The sequence below is a fragment of the Globicephala melas genome, chromosome 20 (assembly GCF_963455315.2).
Source record: "Globicephala melas chromosome 20, mGloMel1.2, whole genome shotgun sequence".
In the NCBI taxonomy this organism is placed as follows: Eukaryota; Metazoa; Chordata; class Mammalia; order Artiodactyla; family Delphinidae; genus Globicephala; species Globicephala melas.
The window spans coordinates 37,662,258-37,680,201 of NC_083333.1; the positions used below are offsets into that span (position 1 = coordinate 37,662,258).

At 55.0% G+C, this 17,944-nt stretch overlaps 1 protein-coding gene across 1 annotated transcript; it reads left to right on the plus strand.

Moving 5' to 3' along the window:
- The first annotated feature begins 5,097 nt into the window (after positions 1-5,097).
- Positions 5,098-16,161, plus strand: WNT9B (Wnt family member 9B). Its single transcript, XM_060291230.1, has 5 exons — positions 5,098-5,127; positions 6,114-6,202; positions 9,420-9,676; positions 11,254-11,519; positions 12,397-16,161. The coding sequence occupies exons 1-5, from the start codon at positions 5,098-5,100 to the stop codon at positions 12,868-12,870; spliced, it is 1,116 nt and encodes a 371-aa protein (XP_060147213.1). The 3' UTR covers positions 12,871-16,161.
- Positions 16,162-17,944: the final 1,783 nt, after the last annotated feature.

Below are 17,944 nucleotides of genomic sequence, written 5' to 3' on the forward strand. Positions count from 1 at the left end.
AGTTCTCACTGTGTATCAGAGGGAGGCTCTGGCTGCCCAAGCACAGCTTATCCCCGGAAACTGGGGTTCAGAGCGAAGCAGCCTGGCTCTCCCTGTCCCCATAGGGGCTAAGCTGGTCAGAGGAGTCAGGGTCTGACTGACCGAGGCCAGACTGCTCTGAGATCTGGGTCGGTCCAGATCCCAGTTTGAGGGCTGGGGCAGGCTTGGCCACAGGGAAGCTTCTCCAGAGCCACGCCTCTCCAGAGCCACGCCCTTCCAGAGCCTTCGAGGCTTGAGCTTGGGAAGGTTTGGTGTGATGAGGTTGGGGGGATATTAGGTAACCCCTGCAGCCTGGGAGTGAGACGGCAGGGAGGCCAGTGGTTTAGACCTGGGAGTGGAGGGGACTGAGGGAGAGCCTGGAGCTATACTCTGCCTGGCAGTTAACACCTGAGGGATGTATGCAGTCAGCAGGTGCCTGGGTTGGGGATGGGGGTGCCTCAGGGGATGAGAAACCAGGACCTCTGCCAAGGGGGTTACGGCCTATTTGGAGAGACTGTCTATACAGCCCTGAGGAGGAAGAAAATAAGTGAGCCGTGCAGAACTAATGGTACTACATCCGAAAAACTGGGAGAAGACAAAGAACTTGGATGGTTAGAGTGGGATGGGGCTGGCAAGTAAGGAGGACTTCCTGGAAGAGGCAGACAAGCATCTTAGGCTACTAGAGCTGAATAGGGCCTCAGGATCACCTTTCCCATTCCCTGCATTTTTGAGTCAAGTGTTGAAAAAGGCTGTGGTTATAAGAGTCCAGGGGATCCACGAGGGCTTTTAGACCGGGAAAGGCAACCCAGGTAGCAATTACAGCATGAAGAAAGGCATGGAGGTTGGACTGAGTTAGCCATGGCAGGAAGACAAGGAAGAGCATGGCCTGGCATGAGGGGAGGGGCCCTTTGATCCAACCCTGGTTGGCTCTGCATCCAGGAGATTCCAAGGTGGGAAGTTGTCCTGGTCCTGCTCTGGAGGACCCTGCTGTATTCTCAGGGAAGCCATTTATAACTCCATCTATACCCTGGGGCTGTCCTGACCACTCGGGCCCTCACTAGGCATACTCAGGGAGTGGCTCCTTGACCAGGCTGGAGGTTCCTGCTATCCTTAGGACTGAGGGGAGGGGTGTGGAGGGGCATGAGCCATCCCTGGGACCTGCAGGAGGACAAATGGAATCTGCAGCATGGGACATCTCCTCCAAGAGCATATGTAAACAGTGGAATTGTCCACATCACAGGGTGATCACACACAAGGCATTCACCAGGGGCCAGGCCCTCCCAGGGCCCACAGCCCAGCCTGAGCCTGCCTGTCCACAGGGATAAGGGTGACCACCCAAGAGACTGCCAAGCTGGTTAGTTGGTCAACTTACCATGGTTAAAAAAACTTGACCGGGCTTCCCTGGTGGCGCAGTGGTTGGGAGTCTGCCTGCCAATGCAGGGGACACGGGTTCGTGCCCCAGTCCGGGAAGATCCCACATGCCGCGGAGCGGCTAGGCCTGTGAGCCATGGCCGCTGAGCCTGCGCGTCCGGAGCCTGTGCTCTGCAATGGGAGAGGCCACAACAGTGAGAGGCCCGCGTACCGCAAAAAAAAAAAAAAAAAAAAAAACAAAAAAAAACTTGACCAGTGCTTCCCTGGTGGCACAGTGGTTGAGAGTCCGCCTGCCGATGCAGGGGACACGGGTTCATGCCCCGGTCCGGGAAGATCCCACATGCTGCGGAGTGGCTGGGCCCGTGAGCCCTGCGCGTCCAGACCCTGTGCTCCGCAATGGGAGAGGCCACAACAGTGAGAGGCCCGCGTACCGCTAAAAAAAAAAAAAAAAACTTGGCCAAAGTTGGCCAGCCCATGAGCCAGGATCCCATGGTCGGGGCAGAGCTGGGTGTGGGTGTTGGCTGCCCCAAGATGATACGGCCTCAGCGACTACTTGCCTTTCCCTGCCGTCCCCATGCTGTGTCCCCTAAACGACTCCTCCCCTGGGTCAGGGCTGGGCCTGTGAACCCAAGAAGCTGGGGAAGCTTATCTTAAGGCTTCCAGCCCCCCTCTTCTCCTCCCCTTCCTTTCCTCACCCCAGACTTCCCTTTTCTCTCTTCTCTTCCTGATCCCACACTCTCTCCTTTGAGCTTCCTCTGTCTAGCAAAGTATGTTCTCAGGTACTGGCATTGTTATATCAGACTCTCACACTTCAATATGAGTTGGCAGGCCACTGCTCCAAGCTTTATTTCTGACTCTTGGCTGAAAAGAAACTGAGTTTTAGACCAGGGTCCTCTCTCCTTTCAGCTGCTCAGGGGGCCAGAGGAGTCCTGACCAGCCTTCCTTCCCTTCAATCCTACCAGCCTTGCGTTCCGATCACCGTAGACATTTACCATGGTGAAGGCTGCTTTTGCTTCCCTGAAGTGTTACATTAAAACTGAAAGCAGAGACCGCCAATCTTGATGGAAGCAATCGGGAGACCGGGGGTGCAGCCCCGGCCCTGCCACTAATTCAGTGGATCATCTTGGACAAGAATCTTACATGAACTTCCAGGGCACCAGACAGATCAAAGCAGAGACTTGCATACTTGGCAAACCTCTTGCCTTCCTGCCTGCACTGCAGAAGCCTCTGAGGTACCTCCCAGAAGCCATCAGGGCAAAACTTCTGGACTGGGTGATCCTGAAGGGTTTCCCCAGCCCTAGAATATCATGACTCTAGTGGTGTACATTTGGACCCAGCCAGGGAAGTGGGGGAGATGCTTATCACCCCAGACTTGTGAAGGGGAGGGCTTCCTTTGCACAGGAGTGACTTTGGTACCCTCCATGGTCACTGTGCCACCTGATCCATCCATGCCAGGGACAGACTTCCCCTCCTCAGCTTCAGCCTGAGCCTGAGCGGAGTGGCAGGAAGACAGGAGGAGGAAGGGGGAAGCATTTCCTCCGCAGATGTTGCACCAGCCAGGCTCTAAATACCCAAGACTGTTGAGATGCAGAGCAAGCCTGTTGGGCGGCCTGCTTGCTGCCTACTTAGCTCCTGCGCACCCGTCTCCACGATGCCATCCTCAGCAGGCAGCCCAGTGGGCGGCTGCAAAACAGGAAGTGGAGCTGTTCTGGGAGAGATAAAGCCCACAGCTGGGCCAGTCTCTTCTCTCTCTGAGCCAGGGGTGGGCTGGTGGGGGGCGGGGAGGTGTGCTGATTCAGTCCTCAAGGTGGGTTCTGAGGCTAAGAGGTGGGGAGGAAAGGAAGGCTGAGACCCGGACAGGGATGTAGTGAGCAGTCTGGTTTGTTTTGGTCTTCTGTGGCCTGAAGCTGATGCTCAATATTGATATTTAAATAAAAGAGTGAGTGAAGGGATGGGGGAGGGGGAGTTGGAGGAAAAGTGGGAAACGGTACCTGCCAAATTTGCCATTAAGGCTGCTCAGTAAGGACATCCTCATGGAGGACGTATGAGGTGACAGTGAGTCTTGTCAAGGAGAGAGGAGTCTGAAGGATGGAGAGAGGGATGTGCTTCTCAGCAGAGTAAACCTCGGGGCCCCTCAGATGACGGGAGGAGGGGAGAGGAGCCAGGGGTGTGGAGGGGGCCCCCTGTCTGAAGAAGGACTGCCCGGAGCCATGTGCCCTCTTTTCCTGGGCCAGACACTGTCCTCACTAACTCTCCCCTGCTGGGAAGAGGTGGGGACTGGAGAGGGCAGGTGGGGGTGGGGAGTGTAAGTGTCAGTGTGTGTGTGTGTGTGTGTGTGTGTGTGTAGGGGGATTTAGTGAGGGCGGGAGAGGTGGGCTGAGATATTTGAGATGAAAGCACAAAAGGTGCACTTACCATGCAAATGGCCCTGCAGCGGAGGAAGCCTGTTATCGGAGCATCTAATAGGGTTTTGCGGGGCCAAGGCCAATGCTCCAGGCAGGGCAAGGCTTTCCTGGTTCCCAGGTAGCTGCCTGCAGTTGGCACCAGCCCTGGTGCCAGGAACAGCTCCTGGTCCCTCCAGCTAAGTGTCCAGACAGGCTGGCATTACCTGGTGTCCTGGGAACCGCCAGTCTTGTCCTGTGCCACCCACCTGCTCACCCACCCACATCCCAGGGGCGGTCTCCTCTGGAACCATCAGACCCTCTCGAGCAGAAACAGGGATGGGGGTGGGGGTGGGAGAACAGAGCCTGGGCACCCCCAGGTGATGGGAAGTGCTCTACACCTGCCGAGCCTTCTCCAGAGAGCTCCCAAGAGCTTCCTTCAGCCACCTCTCCACCCCGGGCCTCCCACTGCAGGCAGGAGGGGACTGGCTGAGGTCAGGGTCTTACCCAGATGGTGTTAGGAGATCTGATCCAGGTCCCTGAGCAGCTATTGTTCCTCTGGGACTTGGGCTGGTTCAGAGCCTTCTCCTTCCCTGCCCCTTGGGGTCTGGGGAGAGTTTGCAGTGCTCTGAATCCAGCCAAGTTCCCTCCAGACTGTGAGCTCCTTGAGGTTATGAGTGTGTGTCCCAGCACCCAGCACAGCACCTGGCACGTAGTAGATGCTTAAGAATGACACTTACCTGGAGCTTACCGTGTGCCAGATACTGTTCTAAGAGCTCTACAGATGTTAATTCATTTAATCCTCACATAAGCATGTGAAATAGGTCCTGTGATTATCTGCATTTCACAGATCAGGCACAGAGAGGTGAAGTGCCTTGCCCAAGGTAGAACAGCTAGTAAGAGGCGGAGGTGGGATTTGAACTGAAGCTCCAGTCATGCTCTCCCACTAGTCAAGGTGTATTTGTTAGATAGAATGAGCTCAGGGGGTGAGTGGACATCCCTGGGGTCACCAGTGAGTGAGGGCAGACCTGGGACCAGACTACCCAGGCCAGAACAGCCTTGGGGGCCTGAGGTCCTTTGGTCCCCACACTCTAGCAAGTGCTGGGTGATCATTCCAGGGTGAACTCTAGTTCTGCTCAGGGCTTCGCTGGTCCCTGGTGTCCTGTTGACCATAGACCAAAGCAGTCTCCTGGGAGGCTTCCCCAAAGCCTGGGAGAACCTACTTTTGCTTCCTTCAAGGTCATCCCAGATGGGGCAGCTTTAGCCAAAACTGGATGGTGTGAGCCTTGCGCAGGGTGAAAGAAGGCATGGGCGGGGAAGACCAGGCATGGACAGAGGGGGTCTGGGGGCGCGGGATGTGAGATGAAGTCCGGAGGGGCACCCTTGACTTTTCCCACTTTGGAGGGAGATGTGGTGGCCTGGGAAGTGGCTGGGGAGGCTCTGGGGTCAAAGCCAAAGGCATCTCATTGTGTGAAGGTGGGGGCTTCCAGTCTTATCGACCTGACCACCAAGGGCCATGGGCTGAGGGTGCAAAGGACAGAGGGGCACAGGCTGGGGGCAAAGAAGGGAGGTGAACGGAGACGGTCACGTGGGGTGGTTGCTTTCCTAATGGGACAAAAGAGGCTGGAAGTCAACCTGGGAGAGCCCGACAGGAAACAGGAACTGGGGAGACAGACCAGCTGGGCCAAAGCAGGTGCAACTGATGGGGAAGGGTTGGTCCCAGGTGGCTCAGGGGCACTTGAGTCAGGCAGGAGCCTGCAGGTGCTCTTATCCCTCAGCCCAGAAGGGTAATCAGCAAGTTTACAGGTTATTTGTCCTCTGCTCTTCAGTCCAGAACAGCGCTCGCTTGCTTGACTGATAGCGTCCCACCTGACCATGGGGAGGTATCTTCATTAAAACCCCAGATTTTGTCTGGATTACCTTAGGCTCAACAAAGCTCACTCGATCTTCTCTGGTTGTACATCTTACCCTCAAGATGCAACTAACATGTAGAGATTTTTGCAGAAGGGCTTGGTGGGTGGGGTTCTCAGGCTTGGAGTGCCAGATAGAATGATTTCTTCAATGGGAACAGATCATGCCCACGGACCCCGGAACCGATTGGAACCTGCAACACCTAGAATTCTTCTGAGGTCCAAGAAGAAACCGTCTCTAGCAGATGCCATGGCAGCCACAGGGCATGTGTCAGAGCATTTGCTAGCACTGTTTAAGGAAATCAGTTGAGGTATTTTCTAAGTTTGATGTCCTGCCACTATTTCTTCAAAGAAAAAATGGTCCCAGAGTGCAACATAGAAAACAAATGAAAGGGAAACTGGGTCCTGGTATGTCTCTCGGTTGTCTTCCTAGGTCCTATGGGGGCCCCTGAGGCAGTGTGAGGGGGCCTTTTTGGAGAGCAGCCCTGGGCAGACCAGGGCCCAGTATGGCCTGAAGCTCCTGTGCGGTTGGCTGCCTTTCCTGACCATTAATCGCTACTAAGTGTCATTACTGCTAATAAAATTAACCGACTTTATACTGGACTCCTGGGGCCATCAATCACAGGGTCTATTACACGAAATTAAAAAAACAGTGGCCTGTTGATGGGAGGAAAATGTGTTTGCCGAGCCTGGCTCACAAGTGCAGCGTAGGGTGTGCTGGTACTCCACAGCTGTCAGAAGGTGGTGACCAGGGACAGCACCCTTAATTAGACAAACTGACTCTCAGCCTTGACATTGTTCTACAGATAGGAGTGTCTCAAGTAAGAACAGAGATGACCACAGGGAGACTCTGGGGCCAGGGGCTGAAAAGCTCCCCCAATTCTCCCTCCCATTTTCACCTCTGTTCCTCTCTATGGGTTTGGTTCACTCTTTTTCTCTCTCTTTGGACCAGCTTTCTATCTCTTGAGTTACAAGCTCAAAGAAAGAGAAAACAACTGTATGCTGTCTTAAGTCAAAGAAAGAGAGAGAGCAAATGTATGCTCTCTTAAGTCAAATTCCAAATTCCCAGAGAAAGAACTGATTGGCCCAGCCTGGGTCATGTGATCCTCAGTGGTCCAATCAGCAGGCCAGAGCAGCAAGATCATATGGTATAAAATGGCCGACAGGGTAACCATGTAGATAGAAGGAACAGGTAGGCAGCCAACCCAACAGGTGTCTGAAAGAGTAATTTAAAGGGCTTAGTAATAAGCACTCAGAATGTGGTAGCTAAGGGAGTTCCCTGATGGTCCAGTGGTTAAGACTTGGCACTTTCACTGTTGGGCCTGGGTTCAATCCCTGGTCAGGGGATTAAGACCCCACAAGCCACATGGCATGGCCAAAAAAAACCCCGTGGTAGATAATATTATATAATAGAATATAAATTATACATTATATATTATATAATATAGCTATAATGATATAAAAATAATAGCTATTGTTCTTATAATGGAATTTGATCCTTGAAGGATCTGCTGTCCTGTTGGCCAAAATTCCCATCATTCCCTGCTCGTTCTCTCATCTGTTAATCACTACTACAAGGGAAACACAAGAACTGCATGAACAGAAGTTGCCCCTCACACCAGTCCCTGGTGTGGGGAGGAAGACATTTGAGGGGCTAGATGGCTGCTGCACCCTTTGCTCCTGCAGCCCCCAAGCTGCCCTCCACACCGGAAGTCAGTCAGGGTGGGGTCTCCTGGGCTGGAGTTGACATTGGGTTCTGCTCTGGACCTGCCAAGGGTCAAGCTCTAAGGGTTTCCTGCCAGACTGCAGGGAGGGGTTTGGGTGTAGACCTGGTGGACTGGAAATTTACCCATTTGCCCCCAGATTAATGATTAACGGGTCCCTGCCCTCACCCTGTCTGGGAGGGGAGCCCAGGGCCAGGCTGGGCCAGGAGGAGCCCGATAGCATCTGTCTCTGCTCGGGGGTTTCCGAGATTTGCTCCACACTGGGTTGGCTGCACCTGATGGATTTGGGATCTACGGGCACTTTCTGGGGGCAGCTGGGACCCGGCCAGGACCCACACCCTCCCTGGGGTGGACGGGGAAGGTGTGGCATCCAGCCAGATGTCCTGGCTGGGGCAGGTGGCTCCAAACAGGAGAGCCGCGCCCTTGGCTCTGTGGGATGTGCGCCTCTCTGACCACTCAGGGCTTGGCCACAGGGCTTGCCTTGGCTGGGGGCCCTTGAGCACGATGGGGTGCAGCCCAGACCTGGCCACACAAGTGACAAGGGCCCCATCCAAGCAGGAGCTTTAAGAGCCATCGCCTCGTTCCACCTTTGATCTTTTACCACGGCCACAAGGCCAGCAAATTCCAGAAAGGGGCTGCTTCCTCCAGCCTGGGTGCCAGAATGATGTATATTTCACCCACTCCGAGGGCCGCCAGGGTACAGGACAGCATATATTTTGAACTGGGAGAAACATCTCATGGACCGCTTCTGGGCGGAGGGAGGGTGAGCTCTATTTGTAGTCCAGAGGGCATGGGTTCGATCCATGGTGGGGGAACTACGATGCCGCGGGGCACAGCCAAAAAAAAAAAAAAAAAAATCACTGTAGTCCCCACCTTGCTGCTGATCTGCTGTAAGACTCAAGTTAGTCACTGCCTCTTTGTAAAACCTTTGTTTCCTTATCTGTACAAAGGGAAGACTCTGCCCAGCTTAGAGAGTAAAACATCTTGCAAGAGGAAAGAGTTTTGAGAAACTCCAGCTAGCAGGAAAGTGAAACAGCAAGTCCCAGGCCCTGTGGTTAGTAACTTTTCAAATAATCCTCCCAGCAGCCCCAGGAGGTAGCGAGGATCACACTTTCCATTTTCCAGAGGAGAAAATCAGTGCTTCTAGGTTACACAGCTAGGAAGTGACGGGCCACTGGAACGTGGCAGCCTGACGTCAGCATCCGTGGACTTCAGATATAGTAGAGCAAAGAGTCTGGAGCTGGTGGCCTGATGAAAATATACTTCCTTCATCTTCATCCACCTGTCAGTCCATCCACCCATCCTTCCTTCCTCCCTTCATCTCTCCATCCTTCCACCGTTCCATCCATTCAGGTATTCCCTAAGTATCTTTTTGTAACAGGCATGGAGTGGCCAGATGGTTAAAGATCTCTCTGGGGATTATGGAAAAAAGTTAGGTTGGCATGGCATTACTTGGGCAACAACCTAATGTAAGGGAGAGAGGAATACCAGGGAAATTGGCTGAACGTCTTCTTACTGTCGACATCCCTCTGCCTGCCCCTCTTAGGAACATACAAGCCAGGCAGCAGCCAATGCTATGTGCAATGTTTGATCCCCAAAGCTGCCCAGGGAATGTGGAAAATATACAGATTCCCAGGTCCTATTCCAGACCAAGAGAAGCAGAATTGCTAAGTATAGATCCTGGGCATCTGTATTTTTAATAAGCACCTCAGATGATTTTTCTGATTGGGCAAGTTTGGGGAATAAGGTGGGTAAGAAGAGCAGAGACTTTGGCTTCTGGAAAACTTGGGTTTGAGATCTTGCACTAGCTCTTGTTATAAGCACCTTTGTTTCCTGCTCTGTAAAATGGGGGCATGACCCCATGGGGCCAGCCTCCCTCCTAGAAGGGCGAATAGTGCAGCCCCCAGGAAGGCCCTTCCACTCACCTGCCCCACATTCTTAGAGACTGTCATCCTTCCTCCTCCCCTGTCACGACCCAAGGGTCACTGGTCTCCCTTCTCTCTTGCTCCCTCTAGCCTAACCGGGCGGGAGGTCCTGACACCCTTCCCGGGTCTGGGCACCGCCCCTGCCCCAGCACAGGGTGGGGCCCACCTGAAGCAGTGTGACCTCCTGAAGCTGTCCCGCCGGCAGAAGCAGCTCTGCCGGCGGGAGCCAGGCCTGGCTGAGACCCTGCAGGATGCCGCACACCTCAGCCTGCTCGAGTGCCAGTTCCAGTTCCGGCATGAGCGCTGGAACTGCAGCCTAGAGGGGAGGACGGGGCTGCTCAAGAGAGGTAGGGAGGCGGGCTGGGAGGAGGAGGGCTGCGGGGAGGAGGGCTGGGAGGGAGGAGGGCTGGGGGGAGGAGGGCTGGGGGGAGGAGGGCTGGGAGGGAGGAGGGTTGGTGAGGAGGAGGATGCCTTTCCCACTCCAACATTCCCAAGACCACGTTGCCCTTACGAGCCCAGCGCGGTCCTGAGTAAGAAGGGTCCTGGAGCTAATGAGCCCTAGCTTTTCCCTGTTCGGCGGGGGCAGGGGAGCAAGGAGGACACAAGAGAGGAGAGGAGGAGCACAACCCATTCCTGGAAGAGCCCACAGATGAGATGGGTGGTCCCCCAGTCCCTTCCCTCAGCCTCCATACACACACACACACACACACTCACACTCACACACACTCACACTCTCACACACTCACTCACACTCACACACACACTCACACTCACACACACTCACACTCACAAAGGTATGAGAGCAGATAAGGAGGGATGGCAGTTAATAGCTGGCCAAGTGACATGACACAGGCCAACAACAGACTTCATTTGTTCATTGACTCACCTGCTTCTTTGTTGATCATAAGCATCAGTCCATGCTTCCCTCCCTCCCTTCCATTCCCACGCTCCCTCCCTCCCTCCCTTCCATTCCCACGCTCCCTCCCTCCCTCCCTGCCCGCCCCATGTCTCCACTTGGCCATCATTTCACTAAGCATCTGGTGAGGCTCTCAGTGAGCCAGGCACTGTGCTGGATGCTGGAGATATGGAGCCGAGCAAGACCCCATCTTCCCTCAGAAAGCATTCAGCCCAAGTGGGGGAAAAGGTCATCCTGTGACTATCACCAAGCATCAATGGGCTTTTGACAAAAAAGGGAGCGATGGTGCATTAGAGCAGCCCACCCCCTTTCAGGCAACTGTTCCCCGTGGCTGGGAGCGTCTGGGCAGAGCTGATGCCCCCCCCCCACCTCAGTGTCACAAGCACCCCGGGTATATCAGAGAGCAGGTAGAAGGTAGTGAGCTCATGGGGAGGCCAGCTCTGGGCTGCACCCCATAGTGCAAGCGCTGTGATTGTCCTGGAAGTGGGTGGATGGTTGGTTTGGGACCAGTCAGGTGGGAGACCCGAGGTCACTCAGTCATTGGGTCGACTCCCCAGTAGGTAGCAGAGGGTGACATTGGGAGGCATCAGGAAGCATATTTCAGAGGATCAGGGGCTCAGAAACGGGGTGGTCCAACTTGCTCACACATCAGCTTGGAGTCAAGATCAATGGTTTAACCCCCTTCGCCACTCGCCAGATGCCCGTGTCACTTCTCTCTGCATCTGTGTTCTCACCTGTTTAGTAGAAGGAGAAGCCCCTGTCCTGCTGCCCTTAGAACCTGGGCACACACTCCCTTGGGAATTGGAAGTTCCATTTAAACAGCAACTTGCATGCTGAGTTTAAAGGGCAGGTGACAGGGAGGCTGCCCTGAGCTGTGCCCTCAGGTTCACAGGCCCTTCATCCTGCTCGCCACAGTGGCCCCACCACCCACTGTATCCTCAGAGGGCAGCAGACAGCCCCTGAGCCCACTCTCCTCCTCCCTCCCGATCCTCCCGGGGCCCGGCCCAGGTTTCAAGGAGACGGCCTTCCTGTACGCGGTGTCCTCGGCCGCCCTCACGCACACTCTGGCCCGGGCCTGCAGCGCCGGGCGCATGGAGCGTTGCACCTGTGATGACTCTCCGGGCCTGGAGAGCCGGCAGGCCTGGCAGTGGGGCGTGTGCGGCGACAACCTCAAGTACAGCACCAAATTCCTGAACAACTTCCTGGGGCCCAAGAGAGGAAGCAAAGACCTGCGGGCACGGGTAGATGCCCACAACACCCACGTGGGCATCAAGGTGAGCACGTTCCCGGGTGACCCAAGCCCTTCCCAGCCAGAGTGCAGGGCTGCGGAGCGAGGTCTCTAGGAGGCCATTATCCGCCCTGCCCCCAGCACACGCACAGAGCTGGCCCAGGATGAACCTCATCCTTGCAACCAACATTCCTTGGGCATCCATTCTGGACCATTACCAGGTACCAGGAAGTAGGGAAGGATCCTGGACATCACTGTCGGCTGGGCAGCAGGTGGGAGCTTGGCTCAGGATGGGGCCTTGGTGAGGCAGAAACGTGTTTGGAGAAGGGTCTCCATTCCAAGCACTGGCCTTCCTGGAGGTCCTAGAAGCCAAGGTAGTTTGAAAACTGACCTGGTACAACCCCTGTCCCTTCTCCATTTTACAGATGGGAAGACAGAGGAGGCCCAGAGAGGGGAAGGAACTTGGTTGAGGTCACACAGTAGTGGGAGGGCGGGAGGGTAAAAGCTATCTAGGTCTACTCGGACCAGAAAGCTGGGAGAGGCTAGGCCTCCATTTCTTTAAGAAATTGAGTTCTGTGTTCTGTTTCCTTATCACTGAGTTTGTGTAAACCAGGGCTGCTGTGTTCAGTTGTGCAAGCTGTCTGCTCCACAAGGACTTTGGGCCAGGGGAGGAGCTGGGGCTAACATCCGGCCCACACTGCTCTTACCAAGATGTGAGGACCGTCTCTGCCCAGAGGAAGGGGCGCCTAGAGCTAGTTTTCACTAAGGTGCCACGTGGGCCAGCTAGAGTCTTATCTGCGCCCCCCATGGGGACCTTCCCCTGTCTCTTTCCCATCCTCCTGTTGCTTCCCAGCCAGGGTTGGTGCTCTGGGGTCTGTGGGCCCGGGTCTCTGACCACGCCTCCCTTCCGCCTCTCCTCGCAGGCCGTGAAGAGTGGCCTCAGGACCACGTGTAAGTGCCACGGCGTGTCGGGCTCCTGCGCCGTGCGCACCTGCTGGAAGCAGCTCTCCCCGTTCCGCGAGACAGGCCAGGTGTTAAAGCTGCGCCACGACTCAGCCGTCAAGGTGTCCAGCGCCACCAACGAGGCCTTGGGCCGCCTGGAGCTGTGGGCACCGGCCAGAGCAGGCAGCTCCACCAGGGGCCCGGCCCCACGGCCCGGGGACCTGGTCTACATGGAGGACTCACCCAGCTTCTGCCGGCCCAGCAAGTACTCGCCCGGCACAGCGGGCAGGGTGTGCTCCCGGGAGGCCAGCTGCAGCAGCCTGTGCTGCGGGCGGGGCTATGACACCCAGAGCCGCCTGGTGGCCTTCTCCTGCCACTGCCAGGTGCAGTGGTGTTGCTACGTGGAGTGCCAGCAGTGCGTGCAGGAGGAGCTTGTGTACACCTGTAAGCATTAGGCCCCCTGCCCAGTGTGGCAGCTGGACTCTGCCAGGACCTCGCATGGCACCGGGCCACCTCGAGGCCACCCAGATGTCCAGCCAGCCCCGCTGGGCAGGTGCACGCAGCGTGCATGCACTCACCCACGTGCATGCCAGTGCACATGTGTTCCTCTCCCCACTGGGCCCCATCAGCCTTCCCCTCCCTCGACTCGAAAGGTGGGAGCCCCACCCCTGAACCCAAGGGTCCCCAGCCTTGTTGAGGACTTGGAGCGGGAGGGCAGAGTGGGAAGGATGTGGAGGGAAATAAGGGAGGCCAAGAGAAGGGCAGGACTGAGGTTTTGGAGAGGAGAGGAGGTGCATCCCGCCATCTCGATTCCTGGGATTAGTGGCCTAAAGCCAGCAAGATGTTGGGAGGTGAGCTTCTGGGCCAGGAAGGCTCAGGGAGGCAGGGTCAGTCAGAAGCAAAGGCCGGAGTCTGCCTGGGATGGGTCAGTCCAGCTGTAAGTGTGACCGGGGTCCACTTGTGCTGTGAGGCCCCAGTGCAGCTGGCATTCGTGATACACAAGACTTGGTTTATGAGTTCTGATTCGGTTACGTTTGTACACTCACAGCTACTCATCTAACTCAGATTTTTACCAGGGCTAGCGTTATAGGCGTGGGAAAGTCTTTGCTAAGCCTGGCGCCTTGGGGGACCCCTTCATTTACTAATGGTCCCCCACTTTGGCTCTTACCTGAGGAAGAGAAGTGACTGCTAATTCCCTCTGATGCTGTGGACCTTTCCGTTGCTGCCTACTGAGGCCCTGAGACGGAGGAGAGAGAGGATGGTACATACACACGGGTGCACACAGGCACCCCCCACACACATGCATGCACACCCCTTGGACCTGCCAGGCTGAGGGCTCTCATTCAGGGACACATACCTCTCTGGTTCAGGATCAAGACCTTGCAGGGGTCACTTTGCTGGAAGCTGTGTGCTTTCCCAGAGCAGAGCCCGATGCCAGCCGGGAGGAAGTGACCTCCTTCGGGACGCCCTTGGCTGCTTTGCTGGCCCTGCCGCGCCCTCTGTCAGCTTCCTTTCTCCCGGAACCCAGAGTTGCTGACCCTTTGCTGAGACAGGAAACTCTTCAGAATCAGCCGAATGCTGAGACACCATCTGTGCAAGGCCCAGGAGGAAGCCCCCGCGGCTCCCCGTGATCTCCAAGGGTGAGGAGAGGCTGCCCCGTCTTCGGTGAATCAGGCAGCCTCCGGAGGGATGCTGGAAGGATCTTTGGCAGCAGAGGCTCTGATGAGAAGCCAAATTGACCTGAGGCCCCTCCCGAGAGTGACTTTGCTGACCCAAGCAGCTGGCCCACATCTTGGCAGGAAGAGAAAAAGGACAGAGGGCTGTTTCCCTAGTTTCTTCCACCCCCCAATCGCAAGGGGACTTTCTCTCTGCCAGCCCCCTCTATCCTCCTCCTCTGAGACCCCAACCCTGCCTCCACCCTGGCTCAGCCCTAGGCATAAGGCAGCAGGAAGAGGGCGCCCAGTCCACCAACATGCCGTCTGCATCCCAAGTCCATGGCTGGCAGTGTCGGGGTGGCAGGAAGATAAAGGGTAGCCTCTGAGGGACTGTGGCCACAGTTGGCCACTAACACTGACCAGGCCAAGGGCACGGGTCAGGCTCTGAGGGCCCCTCGGCCTGTGAGGTCTTCCCTGTGCAGCCATCTCCCCTCTTCTGCTTCCCTGTTCCCACCCCTTTCTCTTCCAATTGCCCCCAAAGGTCCACCTCAGCCCCGCTGGGGCCCCTGGGACCAGTGACCACGGACCTCTCCTTCTACAGCTTTAAGGGAAACACTCACAGGGTATTTTTTTTGTCTACCTCGCATATATAGTTATTAGGGCAAAAGAGAATAATTTATATAGCTAAGAGATATGAGAAAATATTTATGTTATTTATATAGTTTCTATGTTTTATGGGCAGCCGCTCTGGGGCTTGTGTATTCTGCTGGAAGCCGTCTATCTGGGGAGATGCAGCTGCCCTGACTGGGGCGCCCACCCAGCTGGACACCAGGTGGCCGGGGAGAAGGTCTTGTGGGCTCCGTGTCCCTTGACCGGGACTGTCCCAGAGCTCGTGAGCAGCATCCCCTCTGCACAAGAGCTCTGATGGGCTTGATCCGGACCCTCCTTGTAAAGTCGTTGTAAATTCTCTGCTCTTCTGGGTCCCAGGCCCCCTCTTCTGCTCTGGCCAAACTTGTCTTGCTCATGGTAATAATGATGACAAGGACGACCACACTTTGCATCTGTAAAGCACTTTTGATCTTTGGAAACACTTTCGTCCCTTTAATCTCACTTGATTTCCCCATTATCCCTGTGAGGTAGGGGCGGCTACGTAACTGTGCCCATTTTACAAGATGCGGCCCAGAGATGGAGGGCTGTGTTCAAAGTCACACTGAAGAGGTTCTTTCAGTGAATATTTATTGAACGTTAACCTGGGCCAGATTATGGGAGCTGACTTACCCAGAGCCTGGGAGCCCCAAGTCTGGATCCACCCCGAGTCCAAGAACCCAGGGATGCGGCTGCTTCCCTGGCTGTGTGCGACCCTGCCTTTTGGATCTCGGCAGCATGTCAGCATGTCCTCTGTCTCAGAGGCTGGGACTGCCTGAGAGGCCTGGAGAGATGAGGACCCCGTAGACGCCACTCCAGGGGCCCCACCACTGGGCCCTCCCTCCTTCTGCCCACACCGCCTGAGCGGGCTGGGTTACCACACAGGGCCCCTGCCAGCCCACAGATGGGCTTTGTTTGCTCTCATCTGGGTTCTTCTTTTAAACATGATTTGTCTTCAATTGGCTTTCTGGCTTCTCTTGTGAAATCAGCTGCACTGGCAAATTGGTCCTGCATTCCCACCTTGGCCGCAGTCAGCTAGAGAGAGGGACCCCTATCAGACAGGATGCACGGGGGCTCCCCAGTTTGCTAGGTACCTCCCACCTCACTTGTGCGTGCTGCCGCCTGGCTCTTGCGGGCACATCATGTCTGCCCCTGGTCCAGATAAGCCCAGCTTCCCTGGCGTCCTCCACTGGCTGACAGAGCGACAGAGACACCCATGCCAGCCCTGAAGATTATTGCTTGCTTCCCAGAATTTCCTTTCTCAACAACCATGAACTTCAAAAGCTTTTGTCTCAGCACATTTTAGAATCACAACCAGACCTATCGTATATCGAGCACCTGTTCTGTTCATCCATTCAGTCAGCGATGGTTTAGGGAGCTCCTACTGAGGGCCAGCCACCACCCCCGGTGCTGGGGTGCAGCAGTGAAGGAGACCAAGTCCCTGCCTCGGGGCCGCCACTCCAGCGGGAGAGAGAGAGACAATAAACCAATAAACCACGTGTCAGCTATTTGTACCTATTTTGTCTCGCTTTATTGCAATAACTCTGCGTATTGGACACGACCATGCCCATCTCATGGTCAGGGAAACGGAGGCTATGAGGTGTGAAGGCTCCCGAATGCCACTGGCAAGCTTTGGTCTCAGGATTAGAACACAGAGCTGCTGGCCTCCGAAGTATGAGTTCTTGCCTCCCCTCAGAAGTATGTAGCACGGGGGTGGGTCATCCCATTCTATGGATTCTGGGGAAGCTGAGGCCCAGAGGAAAGAGGTGACCCACCCAAGGTTATATACCTGGTTGGACCAGGCCAGAGCCTGGGTCCCCTCCTGGAGATGACAAGTAGTTTTAGTGCCCGCATCCTATGGCCAGCCATGCAGGTTGGGGTGGGGCAGGTTAAGGCAGAGCAGGAGCCTTCAGGGACTTACGGTTCCGTAGGAGAAATGAGACACACGGCCGTGCAATGGTTCTGGTCATTTACTTGTCAGCCTCAGAGTCCCTCCCTGGCCACTGCCCTCCCAGCATGCTTTGGGAAGTGCAAGTGCATGTCCCCAACCAGCTGCTGCTCCTGGGGGTCTGATGAGGGAGGAGGCCTCTTTTGAGAGCAAAGGTCAGCAGAGAAGCCTTGTCCCTGCCCTGCCCTGGTTCTTCAGCCTGCTGGGATCCACACGGGGTCTCCGGGGAGGCAGGCAGAAGGAGATTCGCAGTCCAACCGTGAGGGCACCTGCATTTCCACCTGTGTGCCTGTTCTGACGTGTTCCTTCTACCCTGTGTTCCTGGGCCCAGAGACGGGCTGGTTCTGAGCAGTGACAGAGGTGCCACAAGGAGCAGACATATATATATATATATATATATATATATATATACCTATGTAGATGGGGCGGGGGGGAGAGAGAGGAAAATACATGTATATATTGTTGATCCATTTGTGAGAACACTGCAGACACCAAGACACAAATAATTTATCACCAATCTCCTAAAAACCAGAACATTCTCCAAAAGGATCACAAGGCTGTCATCACATCTGAGAGATTTAACATTGACACAATATTATCTACCACACACTCCTTATTCAAACTGCCCTAATTGTCCCTCGAAATATCCTTCAGAGCTTTTTTTCCTGATCCAGGATCCACTCAAGAATCGGGCACTGAATGTGCTGTCATGTCTCTCTAGCCCCCTCTAATCTAGCAGAGTCTCCTTGCCTTCTTTGTTTTCACGACGTTGATGTTTTGAAGAGTTCAGGCTGGCTGGCTTGTAGAATGTCTCTCAACTGAGATTTGTCTGATTGTTTCCTTATGATTAGATTTTGGTTAAACATTTTGGCAAGAGGTCTACTTGGTGGTGTGCACCGTTCTCTGTGCATGCTGTCAGGGGCCACCATTTGTCAACATTACTGGTGATGCTGAATTTCATCACTTGGTTTAGGTGGTTTCCCCCAGGTCTCTCCCATGTAAAGTTACCTTTTTCCCTTTGTGGTTCATGACTCATCTGTAGGGTGATGCTTGGAGACTCTGGGACCATCCCGTTGCCCAGCAACGCTTTACCCAGTAGTTTCAGCATCCATTGGTGATCCTTGTCCAAATCAATTGCAAATGGTGATTTTTTGATTCCATAATTCCTTGCCTATTTTTCCGTTGGTATTCTTCTGTAAAGAAGAGCTTTTCCTTCTCTGTTACCACCATACCATTCCTTTTAATTTTCACCATCACCCTGCAGGGTAAGAATTGCCACCC

Coding starts and splice junctions, on each gene's coding strand:
- WNT9B (XM_060291230.1), top strand. CDS start 5,098: ATGGACAGAGGGGGTCTGGGGGCGCGGGAT. Junction 5,128..6,113: donor GGGGTCTGGGGGCGCGGGAT/GTGAGATGAAGT, acceptor TTGTCTTCCTAG/GTCCTATGGGGGCCCCTGAG. Junction 11,520..12,396: donor ACACCCACGTGGGCATCAAG/GTGAGCACGTTC, acceptor CTCTCCTCGCAG/GCCGTGAAGAGTGGCCTCAG.